At 38.9% G+C, this 17,844-nt stretch overlaps 2 protein-coding genes across 2 annotated transcripts in view; both read left to right on the forward strand.

Moving 5' to 3' along the window:
- The window catches only part of LOC127529081 (uncharacterized), a 432,146-nt gene that overhangs the window by 318,426 nt on the left and 95,876 nt on the right, over positions 1-17,844 (forward strand). The window lies entirely within an intron of this gene.
- LOC114657620 (zinc finger BED domain-containing protein 5-like) lies at positions 1,414-3,411 on the forward strand. Its single transcript, XM_028809494.1, has one exon. The coding sequence runs from the start codon at positions 1,414-1,416 to the stop codon at positions 3,409-3,411; it is 1,998 nt and encodes a 665-aa protein (XP_028665327.1).

Genomic DNA, 17,844 nt, shown 5'->3' on the forward strand with positions numbered 1-17,844 from the left:
ACGAGTGCAGTTTCTGTGCTGTGATTTGTTCTAAAACCTGACTGAAATTTATCAAGAATAGCATGTTTATTGAGGTGCTCATTTAACTGCATAATGACTGCCTTCTCTAGAATTTTACTTAAGAAAGGCAGGTTAGAGATGGGTGTATAATTTTCAAGAGCAGAGGGGTCGAGATTATTTTTCTTAAGTAGGGGTTTAACTACAGCAGTCTGAAGACAGTCTGGGAAGACCCCTGTATCTAATGACGAATTTACTATGTCAAGAACATTATCAATTAGCACGCCCGATACTTCTTTGAAAAATTTTGTTGGTATTGGGTCAAGGGCACAGGTGGAGGGTTTCATTTGAGAAATTATTTTATGTAAATCAGGTAAATCTATCCTAGTGAAAGAATTTAATGTGTTTATTACGGAATACTGGGGTTTAGGAGGATCCTTAGTGTTGGGGAGATATACTATGTTATTTCTAATATCATTAATTTTTTGATTGAAAAATACAGCGATAGCCTCACAGGTTTTACTGGAAGTACTTAGGAGGCATTCCTTTGAGTTACCTGGGTTTAACAGACGATCAATCGTCGAAAATAAGACTCTGGGATTACTAGCATTGTTATTTATAATCTTAGAGAAATAGCAGCGCCTCTCAAGACGGACTGTGTTATTGTATTCTGTTATTTTAACTTTTAATATTTCATAGTCAATAGTTAGTTTAGTCTTCCTCCATTTACGCTCAGCTCTACGGCATGTTCTCTTTAAATCAGACACTCTTTGGGTCTTCCATGGTATAACAATGCTAGAAAATTTTTCAACTGTCTTTTCAGGTGCAACTGAGTCAACAGCAGCCCTCACTTTAGTATTAAATCTTTCCACCTTACTATTTACATTATCCTCGCTATTATAGTTGGCAAGAGTTATGTTTCTAGACTTCTCTAGCGCTTTCAACACAATCCAACCTCTGCTCCTTAGGGCAGCGGTTCTTAAAGTGTGGTCCGCGGCCCTCCGGTGGTCCGTGGTAGGCTAATTGGTGGTCCGTGAATATGTTCTTATTTATCTATAAAAATAGCTAAGATTTATGTTTATAAATAGTTATAGTACATTTATAAGTGTCATAATACTAATTAGTAATAATGTAATAAAAAAGTAATGTCAAGAAAGAATTTTATTGAGACCTAGCAATTACTTTTAAGGTTGTTTTATCCACAGTTTAGTAATAACGCACCTGTGTGAAATTTACCTAGCAGTATATAGTGTACACAGCCTGCCGTGAATTTATTTACCAGGGGTTCATTAATTAATTCGCGGGAATACTTTGTTAAGGTAAGAGCTGCAGATAAAGGGTTTAATGATACTGAATTTTATTTAATATGTAAATTTTATATTCTGCTGTAGAGATTGGAAGAATAAAGAATCCTCAATGGATCAGTGGCTTAAAAGTGGATTTTTGCCAACAAAAAGGCGAAAACCTGACCAGGAAGAAATGCAAGAAAGTTGTCAGGAACACGGTGCATGTCAACAAGAAATAGAAGGACAACGTGAGTCTGACGTGGACGGCTATTCAGATAATTCCCATGTTGCTGAAACTGAAAGTGGTGCAGCTAATAAAAGTGCCCTCCGTGTTAGTCAGAAACACGGAAATAAACGAAAAAAAGTGGTAAGAAAATACGATGAAAAATATATTGACTATGAATTCACCTGCATTGACGATGAAAACGAGCCAAAGCCACAGTGCGTTTTGTGCTATGAAGTGCTTTCTAATGAATGTATGAAACCTGCAAAATTAAAGCGCCATATACAGACAAAACATGGAGCAGTACAGGAAAAGCCGCGAGAGTATTTCCTCCGTAAGCTGTCTGAATTGAAAGGCGGTAAGAAGATAATGAAAAAGGCTACAAGTATCAACATGAAAGCCTTGGAAGCATCATACGTTGTGAGCAACCTTATTGCAAAAGCGGGCAAGCCACACACCATTGGAGAAGAGTTAATTTTACCCGCTGCAAAGCAACTAGTAACAATAACGTGTGTCGAAAAAATTTCTAGTGAACTGAATGTAGTGCCACTGTCAAATGATACTGTCTCGCTTCGAATTTCTGATATGGCAAATGATGTCCAACAGACTCTTGTGCATCGCGTGAAAAACAGCAAGTTTTACTCATTGCAGTTGGATGAGTCGACAGATATTGCCAGTCAGGCTAATCTTCTCGTGTATGTCAGATACATTTGGAACGAGAAAGTGCTGGAAGAACTCCTTTTTTGTTGTCCATTGCCATCAAACACAACCACAGAGCTAGTGTTTGGTGTATTATCCTCATTCATCAATGAGAATGGCATTCCTTGGGAGAAATGTGCAGGAATATGCACTGATGGTGCCAGAGCAATGTCAGGAATAAACAGTGGACTGATTGCCAGAGTGAAAGAAATTGCACCAGATGTTGTTTGGATCCACTGCAGCATCCATCGAGAGGATTTAGCAACAAAGAAAATGCGCCCACGCCTCAAGAATGTCTTGGACACGGCAGTGAAAGTTGTGAATTACATTACAGCTCGTCCGCTTCAATCCCGACTATTCCATATTATTTGCCAAGAAATGGGAAGTACTCACTTACAATTACTCTTGCACACTGAAGTAAGATGGCTATCCAGAGGAAAGGTCCTTACCCGATTATTTGAGTTACGGGAAGAAGTCCAGATTTTCTTCACCGACCATCCATTTCAACACCGCGCATCCTTGGATGATCCAGCATGGATTTCTCTGCTTGCTTACCTGGCAGATATTTTTTCACGTCTGAATGATCTCAACAGAGGGTTACAGGGAAATGTCACCATCTATGACGTCCACGACAAAATTGCATCAATGGTAAAGAAATTGAAGTGGTTGCAGAATTGTATCCAGCAATTGGATTTTTCCACCTTCCCAAACCTGGACAGTTACCTCAAAGAGAGTACCTTTGCTCTTGATGATGTTGCAAGATCAGATATCGAAGAACATTTGGCAGGCTTGCAACAACAATTCCATACCTATTTTCCCACGGCCGTAAATAACAACTGGGCTCGAAATCCATTTGCAGTGGACACTGGGGCACTTCCACAAAGTCTGACAGTTTCTGAACGAGAACAGTTGCTGGAGCTATCCTGCGATGGCACATTGGCAGCTGATTTTAAAATGCGCCCCCTACCTGAGTTCTGGATCCAGGCCCAGAAGGAGTATCCGCAGCTTGCCGACAAAGCCATCCACTTGCTGATGCCCTTCGCGACCACATATTTATGTGAAGCTGGGTTTTCCACACTCACAGCTATCAAAACAAAGTACAGAAACAAGTTGGATGTGGAGGCTGATCTGCGATTAAATCTCACCAACATCGAGCTGAATGTTCCTCACCTTTGTGCAAACAAACCGGCACACCCATCACATTGAACTATATCTGAATTTCCACCCCCTGGCAATCGCCATTACTAATTGAGTATAATATACTATTAGTTTAAGTGTTAGAAATTCCGTTGTATGTTTATTGCAGGTGAAAATGAATAAAAACGTAACATAAAGACCTCATGATCAATATACATGATAACAATGGTAAATATGCTAAAATTACTTTGTCAAGTAATTGGTGGTCCATGTAAAATAAAATTCAAATCTGGTGGTCCGCAAACCTAAAAAGTTTAAGAACCGCTGCCTTAGGGACAAGCTGACAGAGATGGGAGTAGATTCATACCTGGTGGCATGGATCGTGGACTATCTTAAAGACAGACCTCAGTATGTGTGTCTTGGGAACTGCACGTCTGACATTGTGGTCAGCAACACAGGAGTGCCACAAGGGACTGTACTTTCTCTGGTCCTGTTCAGCCTATATACATCGGACTTCCAATACAACTCGGAGTCCTGCCACGTGCAAAAGTTCGCTCATGACACTGCTATCGTGGGCTGCATCAGGAGTGGGCAGGAGGAGGAGTATAGGGACCTAATCAATGAATTTGTTAAATGGTGCGACTCAAACCACCTACACCTGAACACCAGCAAAACCAAGGAGCTGGTGGTGGATTTTAGGAGGCCCAGACCCCTCATGGACCCCGTGATCATCAGAGGTGACTGTGTGCAGATGGTGCAGACCTATAAATACCTGGGAGTGCAGCTGGATGATAAATTAGACTGGACTGCCAATACTGATGCTTTGTGTAAGAAAGGACAGAGCCAGTTATACTTCCTTAGAAGGCTGGCGTCCTTCAACATCTGCAATAAGATGCTGCAGATGTTCTATCAGACGGTTGTGGCGAGCGCCCTCTTCTACGCGGTGGTGTGCTGGGGAGGCAGCATTAAGAAGAAAGACGCCTCACGCCTGGACAAACTGGTGAGGAAGGCAGGCTCTGTTGTTGGCATGGAGCTGGATGGGCGCTCAGCATGCTCCTATCAATTATTGAAAATTCACTGCATCCACTAAACAGTGTCATCTCCAGACAGAAGAGCAGCTTCAGCGACAGACTGCTGTCACTGTCCTACTCCACTGATAGACTGAGAAGATCGTTCCTCCCCCAACCTATGCGACTCTTCAATTCCACCCGCGGGGGTAAACATTAACATTATACAAAGATATTGTCTGGTTTTTTTTTTGTTTTTTTTTACCTGCATTATTATCAATCTTTAATTTAATATTGTTTTTTGTATCAGTAGGGTGCTGCTGGAGTATGTGAATTTCCACTTGGGATTACAGTAATCCCTCGCTATATCGCGATTCGCCTTTCGCGGCTTCACTCCATCGCGGATTTTATATGTAAGCATATTTAAATATATATCGCGGATTTTTCGCTGCTTCGCGGGTTTCTGCGGACAATGGTTCTTTTAATTTCTGGTACATGCTTCCTCAGTTGGTTTGCCCAGTTGATTTCATACAAGGGACGCTATTGGCAGATGGCTGAGAAGCTACCCAGCTTACTTTTCTCTTTCTCTTGCGCTGACTTTCTGTGATCCTGACGTAGGGGGATTGAGCAGGGGGGCTGTTCGCACACCTAGACGATACGGACGCTCGTCTAAAAATGCTGAAAGATTATCTTCACGTTGCTATCTTTTGTGCAGCTGCACGGTGCTTCGTATACTTAAAAGCTCGAAGGGCACGTATTGATTTTTGCTTGAAAAACAAACTCTCTCTCTCTATCTCTCTCTCTCTCTGTCTGCTCCTGACGGAGGGGGTGTGAGCTGCCGCCTTCAACAGCTTTGTGCCGCGGTGCTTCGCATACTTAAGCCAAATAGCCCTATTGATTTGTTTGCCAGGGATTGTTTTCTCTATCTATGTGACATTCTGTGCTCCTGACACGCACTCCTTTGAAAAGGAAGATATGTTTGCATTCTTTTAATTGTGAGACGGAACAGTCATCTCTGTCTTGTCATGGAGCACAGTTTAAACTTTTGAAAAAGAGACAAATGTTTGTTTGCAGTGTTTGAATAACGTTCCTGTCTCTCTACAACCTCCTGTGTTTCTGCGCAAATCTGTGACCCAAGCATGACAATATAAAAATAACCATATAAACATATGGTTTCTACTTCGCGGATTTTCTTATTTCGCGGGTGGCTCTGGAACACAACCCCCGCGATGGAGGAAGGATTACTGTAATAAAGTATCTATCTATCTATCTATCTATCTATCTATCTATCTATCTATCTATCTATCTATCTATCTATCTATCTATCTATCTATCTATCTAGTTCTTGAAATGGAAAAAATTACTCGCGGTATTCTATTTATGGTGATAAAGTGACAGTCAATCAAAAAGCTGGGTTTCCCCATGAAGGTTTTTGAAGAAATGCCAGGACTTACTGGTACACTAAGAAGAGGTGATGGTATCCTATGTTGAAATTGGACCAGGTGCTGGTACTGTGTACCAGTGACTACCGGCCCGAATCAAGCACGGGTCCAACTAATATACGAGGGGTGTTCAATTATAAACAGGAATTTTCATGTTCTGTTCTTATAAATAGTGCAAGGTAGACGTGACTCATTGGACAAACACACACATATATGAATTGTCATTAGTGGTGCTAGCTGCTCTTTCCCCCCTTCCTGTCTAATGTAATCAACATGTCGGAGCAGGAGGTACACAGTAGTGTCTCTCTCGCTCCGTCTAGAGTGTATGATTGGTGCAAGTCATTCAAAGAGGGACTATCATCTCTTTGGTCCACTTAAGGAATTTTTAGGAGGGAAAGAATGGATCAACATGCAGTTAAAAGACTTCTACTCTTCAGGGATTAAGAAGCTTCCTGAGCACTGGAACAAGTGTATTGCAGTGGCAGGAGACTATATAGAAAAATAGTGTGTAAGTTATTTCATTGTATTCAATAAATAAAGCATAGCTCATAAATTCCTGTTTACATTTGAACACCCCTCATATATATAGTGATGTATGAGTCGATGCCTTGCACCCCAAAGACGAGGCTGAGTCTCACTACTTTAGTAAAATTAGCTTTATTCAACTCGAAGCAGGAACAACAAGGTTATTTGTTGCAGCGGGATCTACCATTCAACTATACACAGACACAGCAAATAGGCAAGGTCGAGGCTAGGTCAGTGGCCTAGTTATAATGTTCCCTGCATCACCCATCGGCTTGTAGTTGTTTCTGAGGCGCTGCGAATCTGGCCTTGGCAACAGACAAGCAACCCTGAACAGACAGGCAGTCGCACTTCTGCGTGTTGTCCTATTAGGGAGGGTCTCAAAAGTGTTCAGAAGTCTCTCTCTCTCTCTCTCTCTCTCTCTCTCTCTCTCTCTCTCTCTCTCTCTCTATATATATATATATATATATATATATATATATATATATATATTTAGAGACTACTTTGAACTGTGTTTTACGTCGATCTGAAAATATATATTAATTGATTTTGTTATTTTTCATCAACAGATGCAATAGTTTGTATTTTCTGTTCATAAGTAAAAGAACAAATGCTTAAAATAAATCCAGTCAAATCTCTGTAAAGCAGTGATTTATCTTTAACATTTTAAAATATATATTAACGAAATGTATGCAGGTATGTGTTTATCTGAGTTTAAAAGCAACACATGTATGAAAAAAAATGCTAATTTCTGGATATTCAGCTTTTCAAATTGATTGGCAGCTTTAAATATTCAGCATACAAGTTAATGTGGGCTTTTAACAGTTTATCCAAAGAGGTTACAGGAATGATAATTAGACAAGAGCATTGCAGTTAATTGGTCTTTTCACGATTGTATGTGAATTCCCACCACAGGCCACTAAATATTTCTGTTTACACCACACAAACATAAAACCCTGTAATTATACCATCTCCAAGTCCCAACTTATAATTATAATATAGCTAAAAGTTCTGCCTATGTTTTTTCCAGCAAGTACAAACATGATTGTTAGATGTTGTAAAATGTTACAGTCAGGGTCTAAAAGAGAAGATTTGACAATATATTTTGTTGTTTGTGTCAATTTAGTTGTGTACAGAAATACTAATGATAGCTGCTTAAAATGTAAAAGAATGAATAAAAGCATAAATAACCTTGAATATTAAAGCTGTGAACAAATGTAAGCTCATTTAATCCAAAACATTGAACCAATGAAAATTTTAAGACAGTGAATGGGTGCTGTTCATGATAAATTCACACAGAAATCTGAATTTAATGCGGCTGATTCTGCTTGTAAATACTATACTAAACCTGATATAGATGATTTAATATTTTGCCACTTGCAGGATGTTTAAATAGTGCCAAAGGTTTCGAGGTATAGAAGAACACAGTATGTTAAAGGTATTCACATTACTGGGGAAAGAGACCTGAGGCCTAGTAAAAGCAGCATAAAAAAACATTGGAAATGAAATAAATAAGTTACTTTATATTCTACGTTTTGACAATCAAATAAGCAGAAAGCAATATGAAGTTAAAGACAGGTAAAGACACAACAGTAAGAGTAACAGTAACAGTAAAGGCTCCATTATTGCTGAGTTGAACATTTTGATTCTGAAACAGAAGATATTGCTTATAATGTTAAAAAAAATAGTATAACACGATGTTTCCACATTAAATTCTATAATTTGAGAATAAGAGGGATAAATAACTCACTTTATAGTCATATGGTTTCCTACGCATCTCTTAAAGCATGGACCATAATACCTAATGAGTAGGCAATGGACTCTAGTGTCTTGCAAACCAATATGATAAAGTAAAAAGAGCGCTCTTAATCTTGTATTCACAATTATTATATTCTATTTATTACTGTTCATTCACAGTTTATAAATTGGCAGGCAGAGTGGCTAAAAAGCTGTTATAGACAAGTACATTGTCAGTGTCAGAGTCTTGCATGGCATCAAAGTATATGCTAATCTGTGTTACTTGAATCTTGAGCTGAAGTGTTGTTTTTGTGGGCCTTTAGGGACCAAAACCCCAGAAAACTGTGTCATAAGTGTAATTAAAAATTTATAAAAGTCATGAAAAATTTCCAAACTTGTCTAAACCATGACAGGCTCTTAATAGCAAGAATGGCATGACAGATAAACTTCGATCAGGAGTGGAAAAGTGGCAAAGATCACCTGATGTCAAGGAAGAGGAGATCCTATGAAATTTAGAAAAGGAAGGATGGGAGGTAGGAAAAAGCATGTTCCATTTGGTATCTAGCTAGTCAATCCAGGAGTGCATAGTAACCCAGAGAACTGACATATGCAATGGCTATATAGAGGAAAGCCAGAGATTAAGAGAGTAGATTGAGTGGGAAATTATAATTTCTTTTAAAGGTAGAAGCAGGAGAGTAATCAGGAATTAGAGAAAGGTCAGAATGCCAAAGCCTTAGTCTAATTACGAGCTAATTTGCAAAGATTTGTTTTAAAAAGTCTAGGATAATATACATAATGCTCCATCATTTTATATACAGTAGCTGTGGCACAATGATGTCACAAACTGCAACCCTTGCCAACAACAGTATGGTTGTGGCTAGGCAAGGAGAGTTCAAAATAGTGACAATCTTGGGAACACAAAATTGTATCAAAATGACATCACTGAAATTACACTAGAATTTAATAAAATAGTTAGAGCTATTTCTACAATTTAAAGAACTATGAAAAGATATTAATACTATGCAAGATGAAGCCTCAAATTGCAAGACATAATCTTTATTTCTTTAGTTCCTTTTGAGTTATTTTGATTTCCCTCCATTTCACTATAATACAATTACCCTTCCTAAGAGTCACTGGAAAGTCTGACGTCTTATTAGTACAGGGATTGCTTCAAAGTTCCCTCATTTAGCTACTATATACATATATTTTTGAATTTATTTGTAAGCTCAGTGGTCAGTTTATAAAGAAACTCTTGCTCGTTTTAATCAAAACCCCTCTATTCTAAAAAACTAATCGATTGGCTACAGCTTATTATAAACAGCATATATATTGCATACAGAAATGGTCAAGATGTTTAGTTGCTGTTCAAACATCAGATTGGGCAAGACACATGGTCTAAAGTTACCTTAGGATTTTTGGTTCTAGACATGGTGATTCCAGTATCTCAAAAGCAGATATCCTCCTGCTATTTTTGCAGTCTTAGAGTCTTAGGTCTTAGAGTTTACAGAGAATAGTTGGATTGAAGCCATGAAGGAGAGGCTGCAAGAATCTTCATCTCGGGTCCCCTACCTCTTGTTAGAAGATTGAACAAGTATTATAGTCGTCTGCTGGTGTTAAACATCTGGCTGAAAGGCTTCTGCGAGAGTCAAAACATCGGGTTCGTAGACAGCTGGGACCTGTTCTGGGAGATGCTGCGTTTCTTCAAGTGGGATGGTCTGCATCCAAATAGATTCGGCACTGGGTCCTCTCCGAAAACATCGCTAAGGTAATTCATCTCTCTTGACTGTCTATTTTTACTCCAAACCCTTTCCATAATGCTTTGCTAGGACATGATAATTCGGTAACAAAATCTTCCTCTAAAGTGCACTGCATTAATAATCTAATAACTAACCTCAATGCATGTAAAAAAAACTAGGCAGTGCGGCATAAATACAAATAACTTAATTACAATTACAACTCTTGATGAACAATGTATTAAAACTATAAAAACAGATTATAGATTAAATAAAAAATACACACAGAGCGGCGCTAATAAAAATAACTTAATTTCTATCTCGATTACCCATAACACACATACAATTCAGTTCTGCTGTTCCGAAACATCAAATATGGCTTTATTAACCAACAAGACATTTTCCATCAACGATCTTATTAGTGATAGGAAAATTGATTTTATTGCACTAAGTGAAACGTGGCTTAGCTCTGATGGTGCGGCTGTTTTAATCAAATCTGCGCCTCTGAATTATAGCTTTGCTCATGCGGATCGCCAAGGTAAGAAAAGTGGCAGTTTAGCAAACATTTACTCGAGCCGGTTAAAGTGTAAAGATTTCAGTTTTGGTAAAGTCAAGTCCTTTGAGTATCTTGCCATTGTTATTCATGGAGTTTCTCAGTTTCTAGTATTATCCATGTATAGACCTCCTAAATACAATGCGTCTTTCTTTGAGGAATTCTCAGACTTGGTGTCAATTGTAATTATGAACTATGACGCATTCCTAATAGTCGGTGACTAACTTTCATATCGATAATCAGTGTGACCCGAAAGTAAAAGAATTCATGAACCTCCTGGACTCTTTTGATTTGAGCAGGAACATTAGTCAAACTACGCACAAAGCAGGTCATAGGTCAGACTTAGTAAGTACTAAAGGACTAAAAGTTGATGTGAAGCAAATCATTGATATTGGTCTATCAGACCATTTTCTCTTACTATTTAATATAGAAATAATGATAGAAAATATTTACAAGAAGCATATTGTTAAAAAACACTTCTTTGATTCATCAGCAGCTTCAAAATTTGCAAACATTTTAAGCAACCAGTCAGTTTTGTAGTGCTTACTACAATAGTGAGAATAATGTAAATAGTAAGGTGGAAAATTTTAATACTAAGGTGAGAGCTGCTGCTGACACTAGCACTGTCACACCATGGAAGACTCAAAGAGAGTCTGATCTAAAGAGAACACAGTGGAGAGTTGAGTGTAAATGGAGAAAAACTAAACTGATTATCCACTGAGATATTGAAGGTTAACATAACAGAATACAACAACATAGTCTGTCTTGAGAGGCGGTGTTATTTCTCTAGAATTATAAATAACAATACTAGTAATCCAGGAGTCTTATTCTCCACAATTGACCGTCTGCTAAACCCAGGTCACTAATTGGAATGCCTCCAAAATACTTCCAGTGAAACTTGTCAGGCTTTTGCTGTATTTTTTTAATCAAAAAATTAATGATATTAGAAATAATATAGTACATCTCCCCAATACTGACTATCTTAAACCCCGATACTCCATTATAAACAAATTAAATTCTTTCACCAGGATAGATTTACCTGATTTATATAAAATAATTTCTCAACTGAGACCCTCCACCTGCATCCTTGACCCAATACCAACAAGTTTTTTCAAAGTATCAGGCGTGCTAATCGATAGTATTCTTGACATAGTAAACTCGTCATTAGATACAGGGGTCTTCCCAGACTGTCTTAAGACTGCTGTAGTTAAACCCCTGCTCAAGAAAAATAATCTTGACTCCTCTGCTTTTGAAAATTTTAGACCTATTTCTAACCTGCCTTTCTTAAGTAAAATTCTAGAGAAGGCAGTCATTACGCAGCTTAACGATCACCTCAATAAACATGCCATTCTTGATAAGTTTCAGTCAGGTTTCAGAACAAATCACAGTACAGAAACTGCACTCATTAAAGTAGTAAATGACTTGCGGGTAAATGCAAACAGAGCCCATTTATCTGTTCTCATCCTCTTAGATCTGAGTGCCACATTTGATACCATTGATCACAATATTCTTAGAAATCACATTAGTCAATATGTGGGCCTCTCTGGCAGTGTCTTAAATTGGTTTGAATCCTACCTGGCAGGTAGAAAATCATTTGTTAGGTGTGGTAATTACAAATACTTCAAAGACACATGATATTCTATAAAGTGTTCCACAAGGCTCTATCCTGTGTCCGCTGCTCTTTTCGATTTACATGCTTCCGTTAGGTCAGATTATCTCGGGGCATAACGTGAGATACCACAGCTATGCTGATGACACACAGCTGTATTTATCAATAGTACCTGATGACCCCAACACTCTTGATTCATTGATACAATGTCTTACTTGTGTTTCTGAATGGATGAGTAGTAATTTTCTTAAACTAAATAAAGAGAAAACAGAAATTTTAGTGATTGGCAATAATGGATATAATGAGGTTATTAGAAATAAACTTGATGCATTAGGATTAAAAGTCAAGACAGAGGTAAAGAATTTAGGGGTACCTATTGACTCTGACCTGAATTTTAAATCACATATTAATCAGATTACTAGAACAGAATTTTTTCACTTAAGAAATATAGCAAAAGTTAGACCTTTTATAACATTGCAAGATGCTGAAAAATTCATTCACACTTTTGTTTTCAGTTGGCTAGATTTCTGTAGGGCGGCACGGTGGTGCAGTGGGTAGCGCTGCTGCCTCGCAGTTGGGGGACCCGGGTTCACTTCCCGGGTCCGCCCTGCATGGAGTTTGCATGTTCTCCCCATGTCTGCGTGGGTTTCCTCCGGGTACTCCGGTTTCCTCCCACAGTCCAAAGACATGCAGGTTAGGTGCATTGGCGATTCTAAATTGTCCCTAGTGTGTGGGTGTGTGTGTGTGTTTGTGTGCCCTGCAGTGGGCTGGCGCCCTGCCCAGGATTTGTTTCCTGCCTTGCACCCTGTGTTGGCTGGGATTGGCTCCAGCAGACCCCCATGACCCTGAAGTTAGGATATAGTGGGTTGGATGATGAATGGATGGATAAATTACTGTACTGTACTCCTCTCAGGACTACCAAAAAAAGACATCAATCGATTGCAATTAGTGCAGAATGCAGCTGCTAGAAAAGAAAATCTGAGCACGCAGAACAGGTTTGACCCTCTAAGCGTCCCCAGTTCGCCTTCAGCTCCTAGTGATGTAATAGTGGTAGGTGATTCTATTGTTAGGAACCTCAATATCACTTGCCCTAATAGAAAATCTTTTGTTTCTTGTTTTCCCGGTGCTCGTGTCCGAGATGTGACGAGACGTGCGCCGGCGATCTACAAGAACAGGGCAGTTGGAGCAATTGTTTTACATGCTGGCGTAAACGACATAAGGCACCGACAGTCCGAGATCCTCAAGGCAGACTTCACTGCATTAATTAAAGACACAAAGGAGAGGACCCCATCGGCAAAGATCTTCATCTCGGGTCCACTCCCTCTCGTCAGACGATCAAACGAGTACTACAGTCGTCTGCTTGGTTTAAACAACTGGCTGCAGGGCTTCTGCAAGAATCAAGACATCGGTTTCATCAACAACTGGGACCTCTTTTGGGAAAGACCACGTTTTTTCAAGCGAGATGGCCTGCATCCGAATAGCTTCGGTGCCCGGGTCCTCTCCGAAAACATATCCAAGGTAATTCGTTTATCTTGACTATCTATCTCTGCTTTTAACCCCTTCCGAATTGCCACTCCTGTGCTTGGTCATGATAATTGTTTAATAAAATCTTCCATAAAAGTGCACAACATAAATACTGTAATAACCAATCTTAATGCACATAGAAAATCTAGGCAATACGGCATAAACACCAATAATTTAATTAAAGTTACTACTTTAGATGAACAATGTATTAAAACTATAAAAACATATCATAGATTAAACAAAAAATACACGCAGAGCGGCGCTAATAAAAATAACTTAATTCCTGTTCCATGTATCAATAACGCACATAGTATTCATCTCTGCTCCTCCGAAACATTGAATATGGCTCTATTAAATGTTAGAGCTTTAACTAACAAGACGTTTTTTATCAACGATCTTATTAGTGATAAAAAAATAGATTTTATTGCACTAAGTGAAACGTGGCTTAGCTCAGATGGCGCAGCTGTTTTAATCGAATCTGCGCCTCCGGATTACAGTTTTACTCGTGCTGATCGCCAAGGAAAGAGGGGTGGAGGACTAGCAAACATTTACTCAAGCAGGTTAAAATGTAAAATTATCAGTTTTGGTAAATTCAAGTCTTTTGAGTATCTCGCCATTATTATTCAGAGAGATTCTCACGTTCTAGTATTATCCGTGTATAGACCTCCAAAATTCAACGCGTCTTTCTTTGAGGAATTCTCTGACTTGATGTCAATCTTAATTACGAACTATGACACACTCTTAATAGTCGGCGACTTTAATTTTCATATAGATAATCAATGTGACCAGAAAGTAAAAGAATTTATGAACCTCCTGGACTCTTTTGATTTGAGACAGCTCGTTAATCAGCCTACACATAAAGCAGGTCATACGTTAGACTTAGTAATTACTAAAGGACTAAAAGTTGATATAAAGCAGGTCATTGATACGGGTCTATCAGACCATTTTCTTCTACTATTTAATATAGAAATAATGATAGAAAACACTCATGAGAAGCATATTGTTAAAAAACGCTTCTTTGACTCATCAAACATTCTAACCAATCAGTCCGTATATAGTGCCAACTATAATAGCGAGGAGAATGTAAATAGTAAGGTGGAAAGATTTAATACTAAAGTGAGGGCTGCTGTTGACTTAGTTGCACCTGAAAAGACAGTTAAAAAATCTTCTAGCATTGTTATACCATGGAAGACCCAAAGAGTGTCTGATTTAAAGAGAACATGCCGTAGAGCTGAGCGTAAATGGAGGAAAACTAAACTAACTATTGACTATGAAATATTAAAAGTTAAAATAACAGAACACAATAACACAGTCCGTCTTGAGAGGCGCTGCTATTTCTCTAAGATTATAAATAACAATGCTAGTAATCCCAGAGTCTTATTCTCAACAATTGATCATCTGTTAAACCCAGGTAACTCAAAGGAATGCCTCCTAAGTACTTCCAGTAAAACCTGTGAGGCTATCGCTGTATTTTTCAATCAAAAAATTAATGATATTAGAAATAACATAGTATATCTCCCCAACACTAAGGATCCTCCTAAACCCCAGTACCCCATAATAAACAAATTAAAGTCTTTCACTAGGATAGATTTACCTGATTTACATAAAATAATTTCTCAAATGAAACCCTCCACCTGTGCCCTTGACCCAATACCAACAAATTTTTTCAAAGAAGTATCGGGCGTGCTTAGTGATAATGTTCTTGACATAGTAAACTCGTCATTAGATACGGGGGTCTTCCCAGACTGTCTTAAGACTGCGGTAGTTAAACCCCTACTTAAGAAAAATAATCTCGATCTCTCTGCTCTTGAAAATTATAGACCCATCTCTAACCTGCCTTTCTTAAGTAAAATTCTAGAGAAGGCAGTCATTATACAGTTAAATGAGCACCTCAATAAACATGCTATTCTTGATAAATTTCAGTCAGGTTTTAGAACAAATCACAGCACAGAAACTGCACTCGTTAAAGTAGTAAATGACTTGCGGGTAAATGCAGACAGAGGCCATTTATCTGTTCTCATCCTCTTAGATCTGAGTGCCGCATTTGACACCATTGATCATAATATTCTTAAGAATCGCCTTAGTCAATGGGTGGGCCTCTCTGGCAGTGTCTTAAATTGGTTTGAATCCTACCTGGCAGGGAGAAAATTCTTTGTTAGTTGTGGTAATTATAACTCAAAGACACATGATATTCTATATGGTGTTCCACAAGGCTCTATCCTGGGTCCACTGCTCTTCTCAATCTACATGCTTCCATTAGGTCAGATTATCTCAGGGCACAACGTGAGCTACCACAGCTATGCTGATGACACACAGCTGTATTTATCAATAGCACCTGATGACCCCAAATCTCTTGATTCGCTAACACAATGTCTAACTTGTATTTCAGAATGGATGAATAGTAACTTTCTCAAATTAAATAAAGAAAAAACCGAAATCTTAGTGATTGGCAATAATGGATACAATGAGGCTATTAGAAATAAACTGGATGCATTAGGATTAAAAGTCAAATCGGAGGTAAAAAGCTTAGGGGTAACCGTTGATTGTAATCTGAATTTTAAATCGCATATTAATCAGATCACTAGGACAGCATTTTTTCACCTAAGAAACATAGCAAAAGTTAGACCTCTTATATCATCGAAAGATGCAGAGAAATTAGTTCATGCGTTTGTTTTCAGTCGGCTAGATTACTGTAACGCACTCCTCTCAGGACTACCCAAAAAAGACATCAATCGTTTGCAACTAGTGCAGAATGCAGCTGCTAGAATCCTTACCAGGAAAAGAAAATCCGAACACATTTCTCCAGTTTTGATGTCACTACACTGGTTACCTGTGTCATTCAGAATTGACTTTAAAATTCTGCTTATGGTTTATAAAGCTTTAAATAATCTCGCCCCGGCTTATATATCGGAATGTCTGACATCTTATATTCCAAATCGTAACCTCAGATCCTCAACTGAGTGTCTCCTTAGAATTCCAAGAGCAAAACTTAAAAGAAGTGGTGAGGCGGCCTTCTGCTGTTATGCACCTAAAATCTGGAATAGCCTGCCAGTAGGAATTCGCCAGGCTAATACAGTGGAGCACTTTAAAAAACTACTGAAAACACATTATTTTAACATGGCCTTCTCATAACTTCACTGTAATTTAATCCTGATACTCTGTATATCTAATTCATTATAATAACTATTCATTCAAAATCTGTACTAACCCCTACTCTCTCTTCTGTTTCCTTTTCCGGTGTCCTGTTGGTGGTGGCGTGCGCCACCACCATCTACCCAAAGCACCATGATGTTCCAACAATGATGGATGGATTAAAAGCCAGAAATCTGTATGACCATCAGCATCAAGTGACTCCGTGAAAAACCCGAACTACAAAGAGGACTATTTCATTTATGTTAGGTAGAATGCCCAAAGGGGACTGGGCGGTCTCGTGGCCTGGAACCCCTACAGATTTTTTTTTTTTTCTCCAGCCTTCTGGAGTTTTTTTTTGTTTTTTCTGTCCACCCTGGCCATCAGACCTTACTCCTTTCTATGTTAATTAATGTTGTCTTATTTTAATTTTTTATTTTGTCTTTTATTTTTCTTCTCTCCATTATGTAAAGCACTTTGAGCTACTTTTTGTATGAAAATGTGCTATATAAATAAATGTTGTTGTTCAATGTTGTAGCACATCACCCCAGTTTTGGTGTCACTAAACTGGGATTATGATATTGTATAGTCTTACATGTCACAGGCTGCTCTAACCAATCTCTCTCTCTCATTCTTCCTAGGGCATGAAGCGGAAGCAGAAGCAGACAATGGCCGACAGTGAGATGAATCGCGTTGCCGTTGTCGTAGAAGAACTCCAGGCACTCGACAAACAGATTCAGAAACTCCTGAGTGGTCTCGTCCGTTATAGGAGATGGACGTCTGAAGCAGAGCTCCGCTAGCAGCGGCTTTATTTTCCCAAGTATTTCATATTATTTAGAAGTATCCTGTATTTAACCCGACCAAGGAACTTCCACTAAAATATACAAGCATGAGTAACAAGAAGAAAAATCAGAAAGAACAGGAAAAGAAACTTAAAGCTGCTTCAAAGTCTGGACAGACATCCGGCCCGAGTGCAAGGTATGGCCTCTCGGAGACTGACCTGGAACAAGCAGACGAATGCGCAGATCTCCTAGGACCCCGCTCCATTGTATCGTCTCCAGTCGAGAGTGAAAATGGGAGCGAAGGTGCAAGCGATACAGGTCACGATGGATCGCCGATTTCTGAGGATCTTCCGAGACTAGAAAAGGCCCTGCAGGATGTGCTTTCATCTACTCATCGCGAGCCCGCAGCACCTGCTGTAACAGGAGCTGCATTTCCACTCGCGGAGCACGAAATCCAAAGCGAA

Source organism: Erpetoichthys calabaricus, chromosome 9 (genome assembly GCF_900747795.2).
Source record: "Erpetoichthys calabaricus chromosome 9, fErpCal1.3, whole genome shotgun sequence".
NCBI lineage: Eukaryota > Metazoa > Chordata > Cladistia > Polypteriformes > Polypteridae > Erpetoichthys > Erpetoichthys calabaricus.